At 39.7% G+C, this 17,842-nt stretch overlaps 1 protein-coding gene across 1 annotated transcript in view; it reads left to right on the top strand.

The window, feature by feature from the left end:
- Window positions 1-17,842, top strand: part of LOC136678440 (low-density lipoprotein receptor-related protein 1B-like) — a 219,109-nt gene that overhangs the window by 81,767 nt on the left and 119,500 nt on the right. Inside the window, exons 22-28 of the mRNA XM_066656491.1 lie at window positions 781-981; window positions 2,040-2,285; window positions 4,325-4,522; window positions 6,881-7,085; window positions 8,607-8,771; window positions 10,158-10,402; window positions 17,530-17,661. Coding sequence (XP_066512588.1) covers window positions 781-981; window positions 2,040-2,285; window positions 4,325-4,522; window positions 6,881-7,085; window positions 8,607-8,771; window positions 10,158-10,402; window positions 17,530-17,661 — 1,392 coding nt within the window. The remainder of the gene's footprint in view (window positions 1-780; window positions 982-2,039; window positions 2,286-4,324; window positions 4,523-6,880; window positions 7,086-8,606; window positions 8,772-10,157; window positions 10,403-17,529; window positions 17,662-17,842) is intronic.

Below are 17,842 nucleotides of genomic sequence, written 5' to 3'. Positions count from 1 at the left end.
AGGTGGAGCCGTGGCCGTGACTAGTGGGGGTGTGTTTATGGAGCCTAGTTCAGGGTGTATTACTCTTACCTTGAGCCAGGTAATCATAGTGTAATTGCTTTGTATCAGGGGCAAAGCCATAGAGCCCAGGCTTTTTTCTCTGAAATAATGCTAGTGTTTGTGAAACTGCTGTAAAATACAGGATAAACCCCAAGGCTCTGGATATATGTTTTTTTTCTACCTTAAATAAATAAGTGGCCACCAAAGCTCAAATCTCTCCTTGGATCATTTCTGATTTACAGTGGCTCCTATCTCCATGGCTATGTTTACATGGCTCCAAGCCAGCGTCAGTCATGCAGCGTTGCAGTTTTAGAATAGTTATGCAATAACACATTCAATACTGACTCACTTTCAGAGTCATTAGCCTTTAAAGCAACATTATGCAGTATTTTACCTTAAAATTGAATCTTCAAAATTATTGTGATGCTTCACTGACCTAAATAAGAGAATAGGGTCTCTGTCTTTGAGAGTAGGAAAACCAACCTCCCTATAATGCCACCCCCGCCCCTTAAGGTTTGTCAGTGCTGTAGGGGAGCTCAGGTTCCTTTAAAATACTGCCTCTTTTTTCATCTGTTATTGGAAATGTTAATATCTAGATAAGACCCTGCTTTCTTTTATCTTCCTTTTGCTCAACTCTAACATCCTCTTCAAAATATTGTTTCTTGTGGATCTTATATCTGATTTTATATATGGGGAAAACATATATAAAGTAAGTGTGTGTGTGTGTGTGTGTGTGTCTAGGGAGGTGTATCTCTCGGAGCTGGGTGTGCGATGGTGATCAGGACTGTGAGGATGACTCTGATGAAGAGGAGTGTGTGTTGGCAGTGTGTAAGCCCCCCCTGTTCTCGTGTGCTAATGACTCATCTACCTGTCTTCCACCGGAGAGGATCTGTAACGGCCGGAGAGACTGTGCTGACCATTCGGACGAGGGGCCATACTGCGGTGAGAACACACACACACACACAAACATGTATGTTTCTGATTAACTCCTCTATCAGCAAAATGCTGTCAATCCCTCATAAAGGAATCCTAGGCCTAAGCTTGGATAGGTGTGGGTGTCTCTTTGTGCGTCTCTCTATCTTTCTCTCTGTATGTTTTAATGTGGGTCAACACTGCCGTATGCGATATTATTGCCCCAAAGTACTTAACTTATCCTGATTCTTGTGCTACACTCCTAACTGTCACCTGGAACTGGCCTGAACGCTTCCATTTGAGGCTGCTCCACGACTCTGTGCTGGTGGAGGCAGACAGACTTTGATAGCTGAATGATAGGTAGCTAGATGAGATCTCAAATTCGCATTTCCCCATTTCACAGCCATATTTCTGGCATAGATTTTGCATATTGCCTCATTCATATTGCCTGGCTCTCCTTTTCATTTGGTTGAAAGCCGAAATGCTCCCAAACTGGCAAAGGTTGCATTTGGTTCTGCGGCTAGGTTTGCTGCCATTGTGTCCATTTTATAAAACAAAGACTGGCACCTCAGCGGTTCAGTCGCAGCAGTCCAGATGTCAACAGTTGGGGGGAAATTACACTCTTAAGCTTTTTTTAAAATTAGATTTCTTAAACAAATTTATTTGATATTCATGGCGTACACTACAGTTTAAAAGAAGAAAGACCATGCGGAAATAGTGGAGAACATATATACATATGTATACGTAGCAGTGGTGATGGTTGCTAGCCATTTCCTGCATTTGGCTGGTCTTCATTGTTTAATGCCACAGCCCTATTCTCTCTCTCTCTCTCTCTCTCTCTCTCTCTCTCTCTCTCTCTCTCTCTCTCTCTCTCTCTTTCTGTTGTATTAGATTGTGTGTCTATTCATGGATTGGGCTGGAGTCTCCCCTTTTTGAAATTTTATTTCTCAGATAGATGTTTTTATTTGATGTAATTTTCTCTTTCTCTCTCTCTCTCTCTCTCTCTCTCTCTCTCTCTCTCTCTCACACACACACACACACACTCTCTCTCTCTCTCTTTCTCTCGTTCTCACTTTGTACCCCTCCAGGTGACTGTATGGTGGATAATGGGGGCTGTAGTCATGAATGTGTGATAGCTCCAGGTAAAGGTGTGCTTTGTGTGTGCCCGGCGGGGCTGCACCTCTCCGCTGATGGACAAACCTGTGGTCAGTTGGATGTGTGTACGGCTCACCTGCGCTGCTCTCAGGTTTGTGAGCAGCACAAACACACCGTCAAGTGCTCCTGTTATTCTGGCTGGACTCTGGAACCAGACGGAGAGAGCTGTCAGAGTACAGGTAACATACACTAATACCTGCCCCCACACACATTAATATTTACACACACATACACACACTGATAAATACTAAAGTGTATTTACACACGTTAATACACACACAGACCGATATACACACTAGTATACACACTCTTACAGTTGACAGAACACACATCAGTGACATCAGAAGGAGTCACTTCATTTGAGTGTGATTCGAGTGAGTGAATGGAATGAGAGTTCAAATGAAGTCAAGGTTTGAGTCAAATCATAAGTCACTGGGATAGAAATCCAAGTCGACTCAGAGTCAGAGTTGAGGGAAGTCACAAGTTCAGATCGAGTCATGTGTAGGGCTGGGCGATATAGCTGAAAAAATATATTACGATAAAACATTAGATTTTAACGTTAAGTAAAGAACCAGAAAATGCTGAATTTAAACGCTTTATTTTATATTTAACCATCTTAGTTATCCATTCAAATAAAAAATATATAACTACAAATAAAAAATAAGGTTAAATAAAATGTAACAAATATGTGCACTGTAAGAATAATGTACACATAGACAGTCATAGTAAACTTTGAGGCAGATTTACCTAGGATTTGTAAGATGGAACCAACAATGTAACAACCTCTGAAGCTCAGTAAACAAAATGAGACAAACGTTGTGGTACATTGACCTAACACCAAGATGTAATAAACGATATTAAAAGACAATAGCTTTGCAGTACACAAACATTTTCTGAAAAATAAATGTAAAATCAATTTATTGACTTATAAAAGTGCTTGTGGTATGGGACAATATAGCAGGGCTTAACCGCGCTGAGAAGCTTTCAGAAACAAGGCTTTTCCACCACACCAAGTGGAAGCATATATTTAGTAATGTAGTATGCTAGTGTGTGGGTTATGTCCTTGTACCGTTTGGATGTTGTGTCATACGGAATTGACTCTGAGTACCTCTCAAGCCTGGACTGCCTTGGGTTGTTTCTTAAGATGATGTAGCAGATGTAGGTCGTGGCTGACGACATGTTGCTGTAAAGGATGGAAAAAGCTAAGGTGATAAATAAACATTTGTTGTATTCCTGCTGCTGAGCAGACTTGTCCGTTTTTATTCACATTTCCCTCAGCGTCTGCACTCATTTTCTCACTCATGCTGTTTCTGTATTCGTCATGTCCAAGATGCAGCCGAGTGATAAATGTGTTGAATGACGAGGAGGGGCAGGTTTGGGGTGTGTTCATGAAGCCATACGCTGTGTATTCATTATGCGCTTTCCTTGTGATTTGCATTTAATGCATTTAAGTTAAAGGAAACTCTGAAATGCCCTTTTGAATGTTTTTCTTTCAGCTGTTGATGATGTGTCTATTGCGATCGGCATAAGGCAAATTGCCTTTGTTTTATGGCCCAGGTCTAGTCATGAGTCATAAAATAGGAGTTGAGTCACATTAGGAATCATCTTTTTTTTTACTTGCTGGAACTCTTGAGCTGCTTTGACATTTTGGTTCCACTTAAAAAAACATAAAATACAACATTTCAATAATTAACTCGTAATATTACAAGAAAAAAACTGATCTTGGTGAAATTCTGTTATGAGAATGACATCATAATATAATGTTGTCATCAGTATTCTGATAGTATTAGAACTTTAAACTGCCATGTTCCTTTAAATCAAATGATTATATTCTCCAATTTTACAATATTATTATTATTATAAAAGATTTATTCTTGAAACGTGATGTAATTCACATATTAAAATGTCTGACTTAATATGTGAAAACATCTGCTTTCTCTTTAAAGCACTGTATGTAACTCTTCACACTGTGTGAAAATTTAACAATGGATGAACAATGACTCAGAATCTGAATCTCTTTACATTATTGTTACTACATTTCTGTCTTGTCCTGTACAGTTACCGTTTCTGCAATGCATATTTTTAGATGTGAAGCACCTCATGGGACAGGCTGAAAGCTTACTTACTCACAAGGGGGGTTACTATTCAGTGCTTCACATCAAAGACGGTGCGGATATAAGTTTTCATATTAACCCATTTGTTTGTGTTTTTGTCTCAGATCCGTTTGAGCCGTTCGTGATGTTCTCGATCCGCCATGAGATCCGTCGGATTGATTTGAGGAGTGGAGATTACAGTCTTCTGGTTCCATCTCTGAGGAACACAATCGCTCTGGACTTCCACTTCACTGAGAGCCTGCTGTACTGGACTGATGTGGTGGAGGACCACATCTACCGAGGGAAACTCTCCGAAAATGGAGGTCATTAATCTAATCAATTAACTTAATGTACCATGTCAACATTGCTAATGTTTCAGACCAGTTCCCGAGACCATACAGTCCCAAGCTGCAAAATGAAGCCTGTCTTCGGGTGATCATCAGTGTCTGTAGGATGGAAATTATAACCTTTATGAAAAACAAAATGTTAAAAATGTCAAGTGTTTTAAAAGATGCTACTGGACACAAAAAAGCAGATTTTTGGCAAAAATCTATCATATTTATTGGGTGGATAAATGTTCTTAAAGGAACACTAGGTAAGATTTGATATTTCTGATTCTGGGCTCCCCAGAAAGGGGTGATTTCCTACCCTACTCTAAAGGTTACATATTGCAGTTTTTGCAGTTCTGGGCCCTAAGTAGCAGTGACAGAGGCTCTGTTCTCCCTGTAGGTCAGTGAAATATCACAATGATTTTGAAGTTGTAATTTTAAGGAAAAACACTACCTAGTGGTCTTTTAAATGACTTTATTCTGACTCAAGTTAAACGTTTTGTGAGTCTTAAAATTGTCATATGGTGAGTTCATTTCCAAAGGTTTTAGCCCAACCAGTTTAAATTGATTTTAAAAAGAGTTTTCTGCTCAGAATGTAACACCAGTGATTGGGCACCCTGACAAAACCTAGCTTATTTCACTCATGGCTTTACTACCATGTTAAAACTAAAGAGAAAAAGCTGTGTGAGTGTCCTCTGTGTGCTCGGGTTTCCTCCCACGGTCCAAAACCATAGGCTGGTAGGTGGTTTGGCGACTCAAGTGTTCATATGTGTGAGTGTGTTAGCGTGTGGTGCCCTGGATTGGACTGTCACCCTGTCTAGGGTGTGTTCCTGCCTTGCACCCATTGATTTATGGGACCCACCGCGACCCTGAACTGGATATGTGGCTACAGACAATGAACGAAATGAGAGAAATGGTACAAAAACAATAAAATGTAGGATATTGACACTTTACTATTTATATTCGTTTATGGATAGAATCTATAAATATATGGATTGAAGAAATATATTAAAGAGGGAGATTCTCTCTTTTTCTCTCTCTCTTTCTCTTTCTCACTCGCACTCTCTCACTGGTTAATATTTCAGTTCAGAGATAATGGCACCCAGATGGAGGAGGAGAGTTTAATGTTTCATGGAGCTCCAGAGACCCTACTGGAGCGCTGTTGGCTTTTATCGCTTCACTAGGACCATGTCTGCAGGGGCAAACTAACTCAAAATAACACCAAAATACTTTAGACGGGATCTACAAACAAAGCTTAGAGAGCTTTTGTACGGAGGAACAAAAACAAAATGAAAGAAGGAGTTTCAAAATGAAAATAGAAGAGTGGCAGGAATGTGTGTGTGCTGTGTTTAGAGCCAGATTTGTTTCGTTTCTTTTGTGTTTTGTCTAGAAAGCAGATCAAGGGTTTGTTTCAAGCTTTTAATTCTTTCTGATCAAAAATGTGTCAATATTGTTCTACGAAATGTATGAGTATGTAAACATTGTAAAAATATGTCATACTCTGCTCACTTTAAACAGCAAAAATAGACCCTATATGAATTAGTTGATTTTGTGATGTCACAAAAACATATTTACATATTTGCATCTAATCAATTTTCAGCATTTTAGGGTTCATGAAAGTATAAATTTATAGAGTGTGTTCCACCCTGGACTGCCAGAGGGCATTCAGAACTCATTTAGATCATATACATCCTCCTCAAGACCAGGGCTGGCCCCTTCCTGGGACCCTTCAATATGATTTGCATTCCCCCTTCATATGCCTCAATGTGTTTTGCTCTACTGTCGCCACTATCATCACAAAAGTTGCCAGGTCCATGAATTTTAAGGGATATTAGGCTTTTACTGTGACGTTGCTTTTAAATGTCTGTAGTTGGATGTTGTGGCTTTTGGGATTGTTTCTAAAGTTAATTGGGCTTGTTCAATGATCCGGTCTCTTTCCAATATACCTGTTTAATAAATAGATAAACTGCCTGTTTGTCTGTTTGAAAGTGGTTTATTTGTCAGCCAGCCATAATTGTTTACTATTTAAAATCTGTTAGGTGAGATCACGCCACTATGCCCACGTTTAGTGTGCTGTCGACAGGCCATTCTTGGTTATTACTTGTTGACCATACTACGCGTAGCTTTAAAATTACAGTAATTTGGCATTATTGTTTCCTGCAACACAATGATAAAATTACATTTACCCCCCTGCAAAAGACCAGCTGTTTTGGAGATGCTCTGACTAAAAATATATTGTGACCATCACACTTGCCTAAAATCCTGGTGATAACTTTGTGTTTCTACTTTGTGTTAAGCTGTTTTCCACTATGTTAAGCACCATATTTTCAACCTTGTTTCTCTGTTTTTAAGGTGTCTCAGGGGTAGAGATGGTAGTTGAGCATGGTTTGGCGACGCCCGAAGGTCTGGCCGTTGATTGGATCGCGGGGAATCTTTACTGGATTGACAGTAACCTGGACCAGATCGAAGTGTCCAAGCTAAATGGTGACTTACGGACCACTCTCATTGCTGGAGGAATGGAGCATCCTCGCGCCATTGCTGTGGACCCTGGACAAGGGTGCGTATTCAGACACATGGCTCATAACCCTTAAATGCAAAGTTATTTTTATCAATCTGCCATAAATGTACATTGCCTATCTATTCAAATACAACTACATAATTACACAGTGATAATTTACATTTGCATCCCTTTGTTTCTATATGCCATTAATTTTATAAGTTCTACTACAGACTATAGTCCATATGTTGCTCTGCATACTGTGTTAGCTCCCCTCACATTTCTTCAATGGTCATAACCTCCACAGACCCCTAGGATACTGCCCATGGGAGACAGGAAGCTGGATATTACTAGTTGTTGGATTTCATTAGACATCTGTAAATTTACATTTTATTTATCCTGCCAGAGAATGAAAAACGGACACACTAACATAATTATCTTATCATAAAAAATGAATGGGATCTGTGTCCTGTGTCATGATTACATTCTTTAAACGTAAACCTCTTTACATTTCAATGCAGTAGACACTAAAAACTCTACATTTAACAGTTAGTAGATGGAAATAGAGACATTTTATCACAATTTCTTCCTCACTAGCCGTAAATAGACCGATCTTATGTTAAAGCGGTCTGTCGGGAGACTGTATTCATGATCATCTTTAAGTCCATGTTTATGTTGTTGCTGTAAGCTAATGCCAATTGGTTAGTTAGCTCTTTGGCTACTTAAATTGAGCTCACAGTCACTCTACTGTGTGCAGCTTTGCGAGTGATGAACACTTTAATTACATTATGTTGCATGTAACACTGCATAATGTCCTTTGCATAATATCAGATGTAATTTTTTAAATAGTTTGCTAACAGCTAAATTAGCTTGTAGGCTAATGCTCCAGACAGATCTCTCCACTGCTGAGAAACACACCAGTTACACATACCTTATTAAGCACAAATCATTTCACAGCTCTGCATTCCCAATCTTGGTTGGGACAGTGCATGTCCTGAAATGCATCCCAACTGGAAGCTGACCAGTACTTTTTAGCCACCGCTCCCTCAGAGTCTTTTCAAAAGGCAACATAATGACTGCCTGTTTGCGTGCCATTGCACCGTCAATTGCAAAGGGATCTGATTGGCTACACATAAGCTAGTGCAGGAGCATGTTTGGGGTGTTTACATAAATCCAAACGGTATATGTTTGTGTTCTTCTGGTGGTTTACATTTAACACATTTAATGAAACTATCAAATGTTCTGTTGAACATTTTTCTTCTTATTATTGTTTACATATCTATTGTAATACATATTGCTATAGTTTTATTGCCCAGTATAGCCAGAGGTGCAAAATTCTCTCCTGCTTTTGGGTATGGCATTTATTCATTCCCCAAAATACAATTCCATTGCTCCACAGCACTGTTCTGAAGATTCATACACCTCTGGCAGACACTTTGCATTGGCCTTGGTAACGCATTGTACTATATTTTCTTGCTTTTTCAGGTTTTCTGTTTTTCTGCAGTACTTTTAGCTGAGTTCACTTTTAATAAAGAACTGTGTGTAGTGTGCAGATTCAGATGCAGCCTGTGTTGTCTTCAGAGCTCTGTTCTGGACGGATTGGGATGCCACCTTTCCACGGATTGAGGGAGCATCCATGTCTGGGTCACAGCGACACGTGGTGTATAGGGACATGGAGGTTGGGGCGTGGCCTAATGGACTCACCCTGGATCACATGGAGAGGAGGGTTGTGTGGACAGATGCGAGGTGGTACACGCATGCACACACACACACACACACACACACACACACACACACAAGAGAGCATCTGTCCCCTTAAAGTTTAATAACATTGTAAAAAAGCAGAGAGAGAGAGGATCATTTCACTTTATGTTGGCATCCATTAAGTCTCTATTTCACTCTCTCTCTCTTTCTCTCTCTCTCCCTCTCTCTCTGCTCCTCTGTTTCTCTCTCTCTCTCTGCTCCTTTGTTTCTCTCTTTCTCTGCTCCTGTCTCTCTCCCTCTCTCTTAACTAATCTTTTTCTTCTTTCTCTCCACTCTCTGCCTTCTCTCCATCACTTTTTCTCTTCTCTCTCTCCCCTCTCTCTCTCTCCATCTTTCTTCCTCTCACTGTTTTTTTTAATGATATATTTAATAAATATATGATGAAGACTGCCTCTAGAACAAAAGTCCAATCCCTCAAATATTGTACCATGTAATATTTAAGTCTACATTCAGGTTGTGACTTACTGAATTTCAAAAAGTAGCAAAGTGTGTTTCGTGGTGGAGGAGTTGAGTTCATTAATATTCGGACGATGAAATTTAGCCGTCTGAGGAACAATCGGATCGATCAGGGTCTCTGTTTAGTCTCGGCTGTAATCAGATTACACTCTCTCTCTCTCTCTCTCTCTCTCTCTCTCTCTCTCTCTCTCTCTCTCTCTCTCTCTCTCTCTCTCTTTCTCTGTGAACTCTAACTCTTATCAGGAATCGATGTGTCTTGTCCTAGTCTCACTGACGGATGAAGCCCTGAATGCAATATGAATGTGAATCTGTGGAGTTTTTAATGTGAATCTGTGGAGTTTTATTATGTGTTTGGACACTGTTTTATCATCTACAATTGGAGACACTTAGAAACATGTTGCAAAATACTCACACAACGTTCAGTGTGTGAGTTCAGTGTATTTTTTAGTTCTGAACTGGAGATACAAGGCTAATTAATTAAAATATAATGATAATAAGTTCAACTGGAAAAACATTTAATGAAAGTGATCAGAACAAAAACATACCCATGTGAAACAAAGTGGTAAAAAGTGGTTGGTTATGGATTTGTGTAGTGCCACAGCCAATCAGTGTTGAGCTGAGCAAACAGAATTAGCATTAGTTCTGTTAGTTAGTTCTGTTAGTTCTTAGTTAGTGTTCTCTTCCAAGCAAGTAAGTGTTATATCATGAATTAAATAGCCATTTTTAAGCAGTTTGAGTTCTACTCTAAGCAAGTGTCGAGCTAATCTAACCGCATTAGTAGTTAGGGTTCTCCTCCAAGCGTGCTGAGCATAAATGACTTTGTGTGGCATGAACAAACGCATTATGATAATAAAAAAAAAGTGGATATAAAGTGGAAAAGTGATGATATTGATTACCCTCCATCCCCCTCAGGTCTGATGCAATTTACTCTGCTCTGTACGACGGCACCGGAGTGATCGAGATCCTCAGAGGTCATGAGTTCCTGTCACATCCCTTTGCTGTGTCCGTGTTCGGGGGGAGTGTGTTCTGGACAGACTGGAGGACCAACACTCTGACCAAGGCAAGCAAGTGGACCGGTGCCAACGTAACAGTGATTCAAAAGACCAGCGCCCAACCCTTCGACCTGGAGATTGTCCACCCCAGCCGCCAGCCACAGAGTGAGAAAGAAATCTTTGATTTATGCTGTAAATTTTTACCTTTCAATGCTGAACGTCCACATATTTTACTCAAATCAGTTCTTAATCCTCTTTCCCAGAGATCTGGGTTAAATAGTCATGTTAATTTAAATTAAAGTAGGTCCTTACATAAGCCTTCAAACTGCAAACATTGAAAGATCTGAACATTCGTGAACAGTTGTTTAAAATTGAGAGCCGTGGTAAAAAAAGAGCTGAGCCATTAAGTTGATGTACATCTCCACTCTCACCTATGGCAGATATGGGGACTCGAGTCTGAGACTTGGACTCAACAGTGACTTGAGACTTGATTTGAATCTTGCTTTCAAAAGACTCTGATTCAGCTTAGACTCGAGATTTGGGATTCGTGAACAATCTTTGTGTAATAATGTATTTATTATTATTATTATTATTATTATTATTATTATTATTATTATTATTATTATTATTTTCTTAATGTATATCTTTTGTGTTTGTTTGGTGACCTGCCATGACCTCCCCTCCCTGCCATGTGCAACAGCTTGCGCACAGCTACAGATATCAGTACTGACCACGGCAGAAGCAAATTCACCCGCAGGAGCTGAGCATTTTGACATTAAATTTGGTTACAAAATATACTCCTTTATTAATAAATTAATAATTGGTGTTTATTAGAAATAAACAGCCCCTTTAACAATAAACTAATGTCCACTTGCAGTGGCGTAGCCCAAACTGGTCCAAAGTCGACTCAGCCAAGTGCTAATTTTCCATGTGAGAGTTCACGCATGAAGCACTCTCCGTGATTGTTCCACAGTACTGTGAATCAAACTCTGAGTAAGAGCACAAGGCAACCGCAGCTTTCTTGACCTATGGTCATGAGTTCTTGGTAATGACTGAAAAAAGATACAAGTGGATAAAATGATTTTTTTTTTCTGGAGGGTTGCTGGACATATTCTTTGTAATGGGGTGAGGGGAGTCTGTTGAGAGGGTTCCAGCATCTGATAAGGAGTGCCTCCTTGAAAGCTCCCACTGCAGGTCTACCAGACACAGACAAATGGAAGGCCATGGTGTGAAACTTGGATTAGATGATTTCACTCATTATAAAGGTGTGTCTACAGTTTTTAGACATAAAGTGTAGATTAGGACTTGCTTCTGACACTGAGAACAGCCTTATATGTTCCTAATGTGGAGGACAAACCAGATTTAGATCAGAATTGTTATCAGAACAAATTGCAGATGGCTAATCCACCCCACCCAAGCACACAAACAAACAAAAACAAATGCAAATATCCCGCTCTCTGGTGCATGCCATAAATATTCACACATGGCACATTGGGTTGTGTTTATAATGAATAAAACAACTAGTAACCACAGCAAAGCAGTATACACAATACCAGTGTTCTTATAAAATGTATATCCAATTAATATATTGTCTTAAATTATTCAAACAAACAGTATAATGAGGATAAATGTCTTGTTCTGATTGGTCTAAAATTATACAATTTTGCATAGTTTATAGTTAAACCCTGGATGCAATGTTATCTTTCATTCTTACCAAATATACACTGAATGATAACTGGATTAGGAACACCTACCTTGTTTCTATACTCATTGTCCATTTTATCAGCTCCACTGACCATACAGGAGCACTCTGTAGTTATACAGTTACAGCCTGTAGTCCACCTGTTTCTCTGCATACTTTCATATCCCCATTTCACCCTGCTCGTAGTAGAACCACCACAGAACAGGTATGATTTGAGTGCTGACTCGTTCTCAGCACTGCAGTGACACTTAACGTGCTGCACTGTAAAAAAAAAAAAAAAAAAAAAAAAAAAAAATCTGTAAAATTTACAGTAAAAAAACGGCAGCTGTGGCCAGAATTTCACCGTAAAATATACGGTCAAAATGTATATGACATTACAGTATTATTTTTGACAATCGTAAATTTGACAAGAACAGTTTTGTTTACAGAGCAGTATGGTGGCGCAGCAGGTAGTGTCACACTCACACAGCTCCAGGGACCCACTCCGGGTGACTGTCTGTTTGGTGTGTTCTCCATGTGTCAGTGTGGGTGCTCCGGTTTCCTCCCACAGTCCAAAAACTCAACAGTCCAAGTGTCCGTAGGTGTGAGTGAATGTGTGGGTGTGTGTTGCGCTCTGAAGGACTGGCATCCCCTCCAGGGTGTATTCCCACCTTGTGCCCAATGATTCCAGGTAGGTTCCGGACCCACTGCGACCCTGAACTGGATAAGCGGTTACAGATAATAAATGAATGAATTAATTAATGTTTTGTTTACAGTACTTTTCTGTAAAAAAAATAAACAGATTTACACCATAAAAAGCCCATAGTATTTACAAATAAAAAAACAAATAAACATTATTTTGCCATAAAATTAATATGAAAATATTGTGACTAATGAGAGAAGATATAGTCATACTGCATATATAGCCATATTTAGATATAGCCATAACGCATCCTATATTCAGCCCTTAAAAGGAGATATTGACTAAAAAGGAGCAAAGAAATGTGTGGTATCTGGGTGCCACACTCCAGAACGGGCTGATGGTGAACTTTCCTGACCAACACACATCTCATCACAACATGCACAGAAACACAAACAACACACACAAAAACACAAAATAATCACCCCAATGCAACCCAAAATCAAAAAGTCTCAAAGACAGAGAAAAACAAAGAAACTTTGAAAATCACAGAAAATGTGAAGCTGCAAGGCATGCTGGGAGCTCCCTAATGAGTCTCAGCTCCTCCCAGTCCTTGGCCATATGTACCACCCCTAATGGTTTGTGCATTTAACAATGAAATAAATATTTTTTACAGTAAAGAGTTGTATAAATTAGTGTTGTGGCTGATGAATGTATTTATGGTATTTCACTCTTACAGAAACCTTCAACCTTTTTAGAGTTTACTGTCATGGTCTGTCATGGTTCTACAGTTTTTCACCGTAAACTTTACAGACATTTTTTAGTGTTGGTTAGTGTGTGTTGTGCTGGTACAAGTGGACTAGACACAGCCGATTCTGTTCAGGTGGACTACGTTCTGTAATTGTAGAACTGCAAAGTGCTCCTGTATGGTCAGTGGAGCTGATGAAATTGACAATTTGAGTCAGTTTTTCATAAACCTAATTCCCTACCCCCTAATCCTAAACACCAGTTCCAACATATATTTATGCCCAGTCTTAAATCTAAATCTGACCCTGATTCTAATCCAAAACATAATCAAACTCCAATATCTAAAATTTACTCTGGCCTTCTTGCTAAACTCCCAATCCTAACTCAAAACCAAAAACCTAGTCATAGACGCGGTCCTGACCATCACTTGGTAAAACAACCCTGGCACGTTCTGCCTGGTCACAGCCATTGACGAACTTCAGACTAATAAACCTGTTGGATTCTTGGGCCATCTGCTGGATGGATTTTCTGCAGATTTCTTCTCGTTTCTTTCTTGTGAGGTCAGCACTAATGTAAAAGCATTTGAAATCCAGCAGTGTATTATCCATAGAGGACTTTTCCACGATTATAGCCATCAGAGCTCAACTGGAATTTGATCATGGAGCTCCTGAGATTGGCCAGCTTCTGAATGATGTCATGCCACATTTCCGCAACTAATGAGTGTGCCAAGCCCGTACAGGGCTGAAACTTTAGGAGTACTGGCCAGATGCATGTTGCGCTGAGTGAGTTGTTTCTTCCCACAAAGTCCCTTTAATCACATGCCTGCCATGCTGAGTAGAAGGTTAAGTACTTTATTGTTCCCAATATTGTAGATACCTCTCAGGTGCCAGGGAAGGTCTGCATAATCCAAGTCACATTTCATGCTCCCTCTAAAAATGGCAAGCATCCAAGGAAGGAAAATATGTGCTAAATTTGTGTTAAAAGGTGATTCAAAAAGCACTGTGCAGTAGTCATGCCGTGGAGGAGGAAAACTTGGAAAACTCCTCACTACATGCAGCCCCATAGTTATGGTCTGTGGAGTAACCAGAGAGCTCACTGGTTGAGATAAACCTGTGTGAAACCCTCATCCCATAATTTAATATCAGTAAAAACCTAAAGCAATCTAGGCCCTAACTCTAACACTATTTTTAAACTCAACCCAAACCTAAACCCTATATTAGGTTTCTACACCTTCTTCTTTGTTCTGCTTTTAATTCAATGTCTTCCTTTGGGTTCTCCCTGTTTAGTTTTGATCCTCATGTGTTTTCTGTTGTTTACTTAGCCGTATGCTCCTGCCCCCTTGGGTGATTCCATGCCATGCCTTCCTCATTTGTGCCATGTGATTCGTTTTCACAGGTGTCTCTCATTTCTGTCTGTCAGTCCCTTATCAGGTTGTCTGTTTTGGTTTGTTTTGGAGGGGGGGGGGGGGGGGGGGGGGGGCATTTGTGATTTAGTTTTATATTTTTTGAGTTCTTTGTCTCCAAGTCCTTGTTTCTAGTTTTCTCATTTGTTGCCTTTCTTCGTGGTTGGTCTATTCATCCTAGTTATTCTCATGCTTGTAGTCCTTCTGTGTTTCTAGTTTGTCTGTTGTGGTTTACTCATAAAGTTTCACTGTTCCTTGTTTATAAAATTTCTTGTTTAATCTTTCAATATAGTTTCTGTGTCTCTTCACCCAGCAAGTGTTTTTGGGATTCCTGCTTTGTTTCCATTGTCTGTTTTATAGCACAGCCCTTGTTTACTTCTCTTTCTTTCTGTCTCTGTTCAGTGTTACATTCTGTCTATCCTGTTCAGTCCTGTTTAGTGTTTTTATTTCCTAGCTTTAGAAGCCTTTAGTTCAGTGTGTTCAGCTTTGTGTCACTTAGTTGTTTGCGTTCTCTGTTGTTTATGCTATTTTGTGTTTATTTTTTCCTTCTCACGCTCAGTCTGGTTCCTGTTCGTGTTCCGTGTTAATTCTGTTTAAATAAGACAACTCTCCATATACCTCCTTTCCTCCATGTTCCCCGTTCATGACACGCTAAAACCCTAAACTCAATCCAAAAATCTATTGGTTTCTCCAGAACATTTTGTTTATAATTTACTCTTTAATACTAAGGCAAATATGTGCTGGAATTAATTTACAGTTGTCTGATTTTTGGCCTGTACGACTTGGTATGAACCAAACTCAAAACAGCCTCAAACAAAAAAAGCCTTGGAACAGCTATGAATCAGCATTCCTCGATGAATTTTTTGTTGTTCTTTTGAGAGGAGATGAGCATAAAGGAACATGAGCCAAGCGTTTCTAGCTTCCGTAACGTATCCCTTGAAATTGTTTAATGGAATTAATGCAGCCTTTGGGTGCGGGCGTGTGAACTAACTGCCAAAAATGTCCAATAAATAAAGGGAATTGGATCATTCTGCCTCCAGCAAGGGGTCTCAAGGGCCTTCTCTCTTCCAGCTGCTCACAAACTCGGCAGATTTCATCATCTTTAATCTGGACACTTGGAGAAGAGTGGAATTACAGCTGTAATTGTATTAAAAGTGTTTTTTTGCTGTTAAATAATGATTCTGTAAATGTGATAATTCCAAAAGCTTTGGAATGAGCACTCACTGCATTGAAATAAATAAAATAACATTTATATAATAAAGATAAATATTATTGTTCCAGCACACAGCTGTGTAGTGACGTAAAAATATACACAATATGCTCACAGTATTCTGGACACCTTTTCAAGAGTGAATTCTGCTGTTTTAAAGTGCACCCATAGTATAATATCCACAGAAACACTAGCCTGTGGAGCAGTAGGACCGTGTTTGCTGGAGTAATGAAACTAAATCCAATAGCGTGCATGTTATCAACTCATTTTTCAGATATAAGCAGTGCTCCAGTGGAAAGAAGCCTGTGTTGTAACATGTCCGATTGTATTAGCCATGTTTATATTCATTTATAACATTGTTTATGTTCTGTTTTTGTTGTTTTATTTACTTTTATAGTTCTGGATAAGGTTGAATCCGTTCTTCTGGCTCTGGCCAGCTGTTTATCATGAGGAAATCTACTTTCAGTCCACTATCATTTCTTCCAGAGCATCTAAAAACCCTAAACATTTTAGCCTCCTCTTACGGCTATTACTGTCCACTTGTCCAAATCATTTAGCACCGGACATAAAGAAGAGAACAGCCCCATTCAGCCTGAAGTGACCTGACTGTTTATCACATTACTTTATTACATTTACAAACCTCTATTGAGCGCATGACCATTAAGCAGTAAGCTCCTTTCTGAAAACGACAGGATATTATAGAATGCACTGAATTTTCTTTTTTATTTTTTATACCACTTCATTTTTATTCATTCTTTCTGAAAGGGTCTGCTGTCGAATACGTCATTCTGAAATTTGTTCTGAAGGCTCATTAATAAACCAAAATATTTTTTCTATTATCATTTAAACATAGCTGCTGGTCTGTGTGAAAACGTCATGATGAATGGACCAATAGTCTCCAAAATTAAACCTGGATTAAAAATTACTTGGAATTAAATCTTTTTATATTGACTTCTTAATATTGAAGGTTAAGAAGGTTTTTTTTTCCTTTCCCCTGTGATTTTTGAGATACATGATTTCTTTGGACAGCTTCCACAGATGCAGCTGCCAAGACCCCAAGTTACCCTGAAATTCGGAACAGAATGCTTTAGTGAGAAGAAACCAGGAGGAACGGGGTGGCCTTGCCCTTAAGCAAGGGAGTGCCTCACATCCTGAGGATCCTGAAACCAACTTGGAGGAACAGGGCAGCCTTGCCCTTAAGCGAGTGAGCACCATGTACCCAGCCGAATCAGAACGAACAACTTCAAACTGACAACCACCAGCTCGGCAGAAGTGATATGTGAATGGAGTTTTCTTATTTGGTAGAGCTTCGTTTCATGCTGAGCATTTCCAGTTCACATACCACCTATGGCGAGGTAATGGTTGTCTCTTAATATTGCACTTTGGGGTTCTGCAGTATGCAACGACACTTCCCATTGCTTAAGGGTCAGGCCGCCCTGTTCCTCATGGTTTTCCCCTCACCAGGAATGTCTTTTCCAAGTTTCTCAGGGTCCAGCAGGGGGGGAAAAAGAAAAGGAAAGATAGGACAAAAATGGATATACAAGGTTTTTACACAACAATAATGTCTCTCTCTCTCTCTCTCTCTCTCTCTCTCTCTCTCTCTCTCTCTCAGCCCCTAACCCATGTGAAGCCAATGGAGGGAAAGGCCCCTGTTCTCACCAGTGTCTGATTAATTATAATGTCTCTGCCTCTTGTGCCTGCCCTTATCTAATGAAGATATCCACAAACAACCGTACATGCTCAGGTGAGCCGCACCCTCCATTACACCCACACAAGTGAGCCACACCTTCAGTTACACCTGCCCAGGTGAGATGCATCCACATTTGTAGTTACCCAGGCTAGACACACCCCATATTTCACTTGCCCACATGGCTCAAACACCCTGTTGATTCTGCCCTGTTGAGACAGTCCCCCCCAATTATACA

The sequence above is a fragment of the Hoplias malabaricus genome, chromosome Y (assembly GCF_029633855.1).
Source record: "Hoplias malabaricus isolate fHopMal1 chromosome Y, fHopMal1.hap1, whole genome shotgun sequence".
In the NCBI taxonomy this organism is placed as follows: domain Eukaryota; kingdom Metazoa; phylum Chordata; class Actinopteri; order Characiformes; family Erythrinidae; genus Hoplias; species Hoplias malabaricus.
The sequence above is the reverse complement of the archived record's forward strand: the minus strand, read 5'-3'. Positions and strand labels throughout refer to the sequence as shown.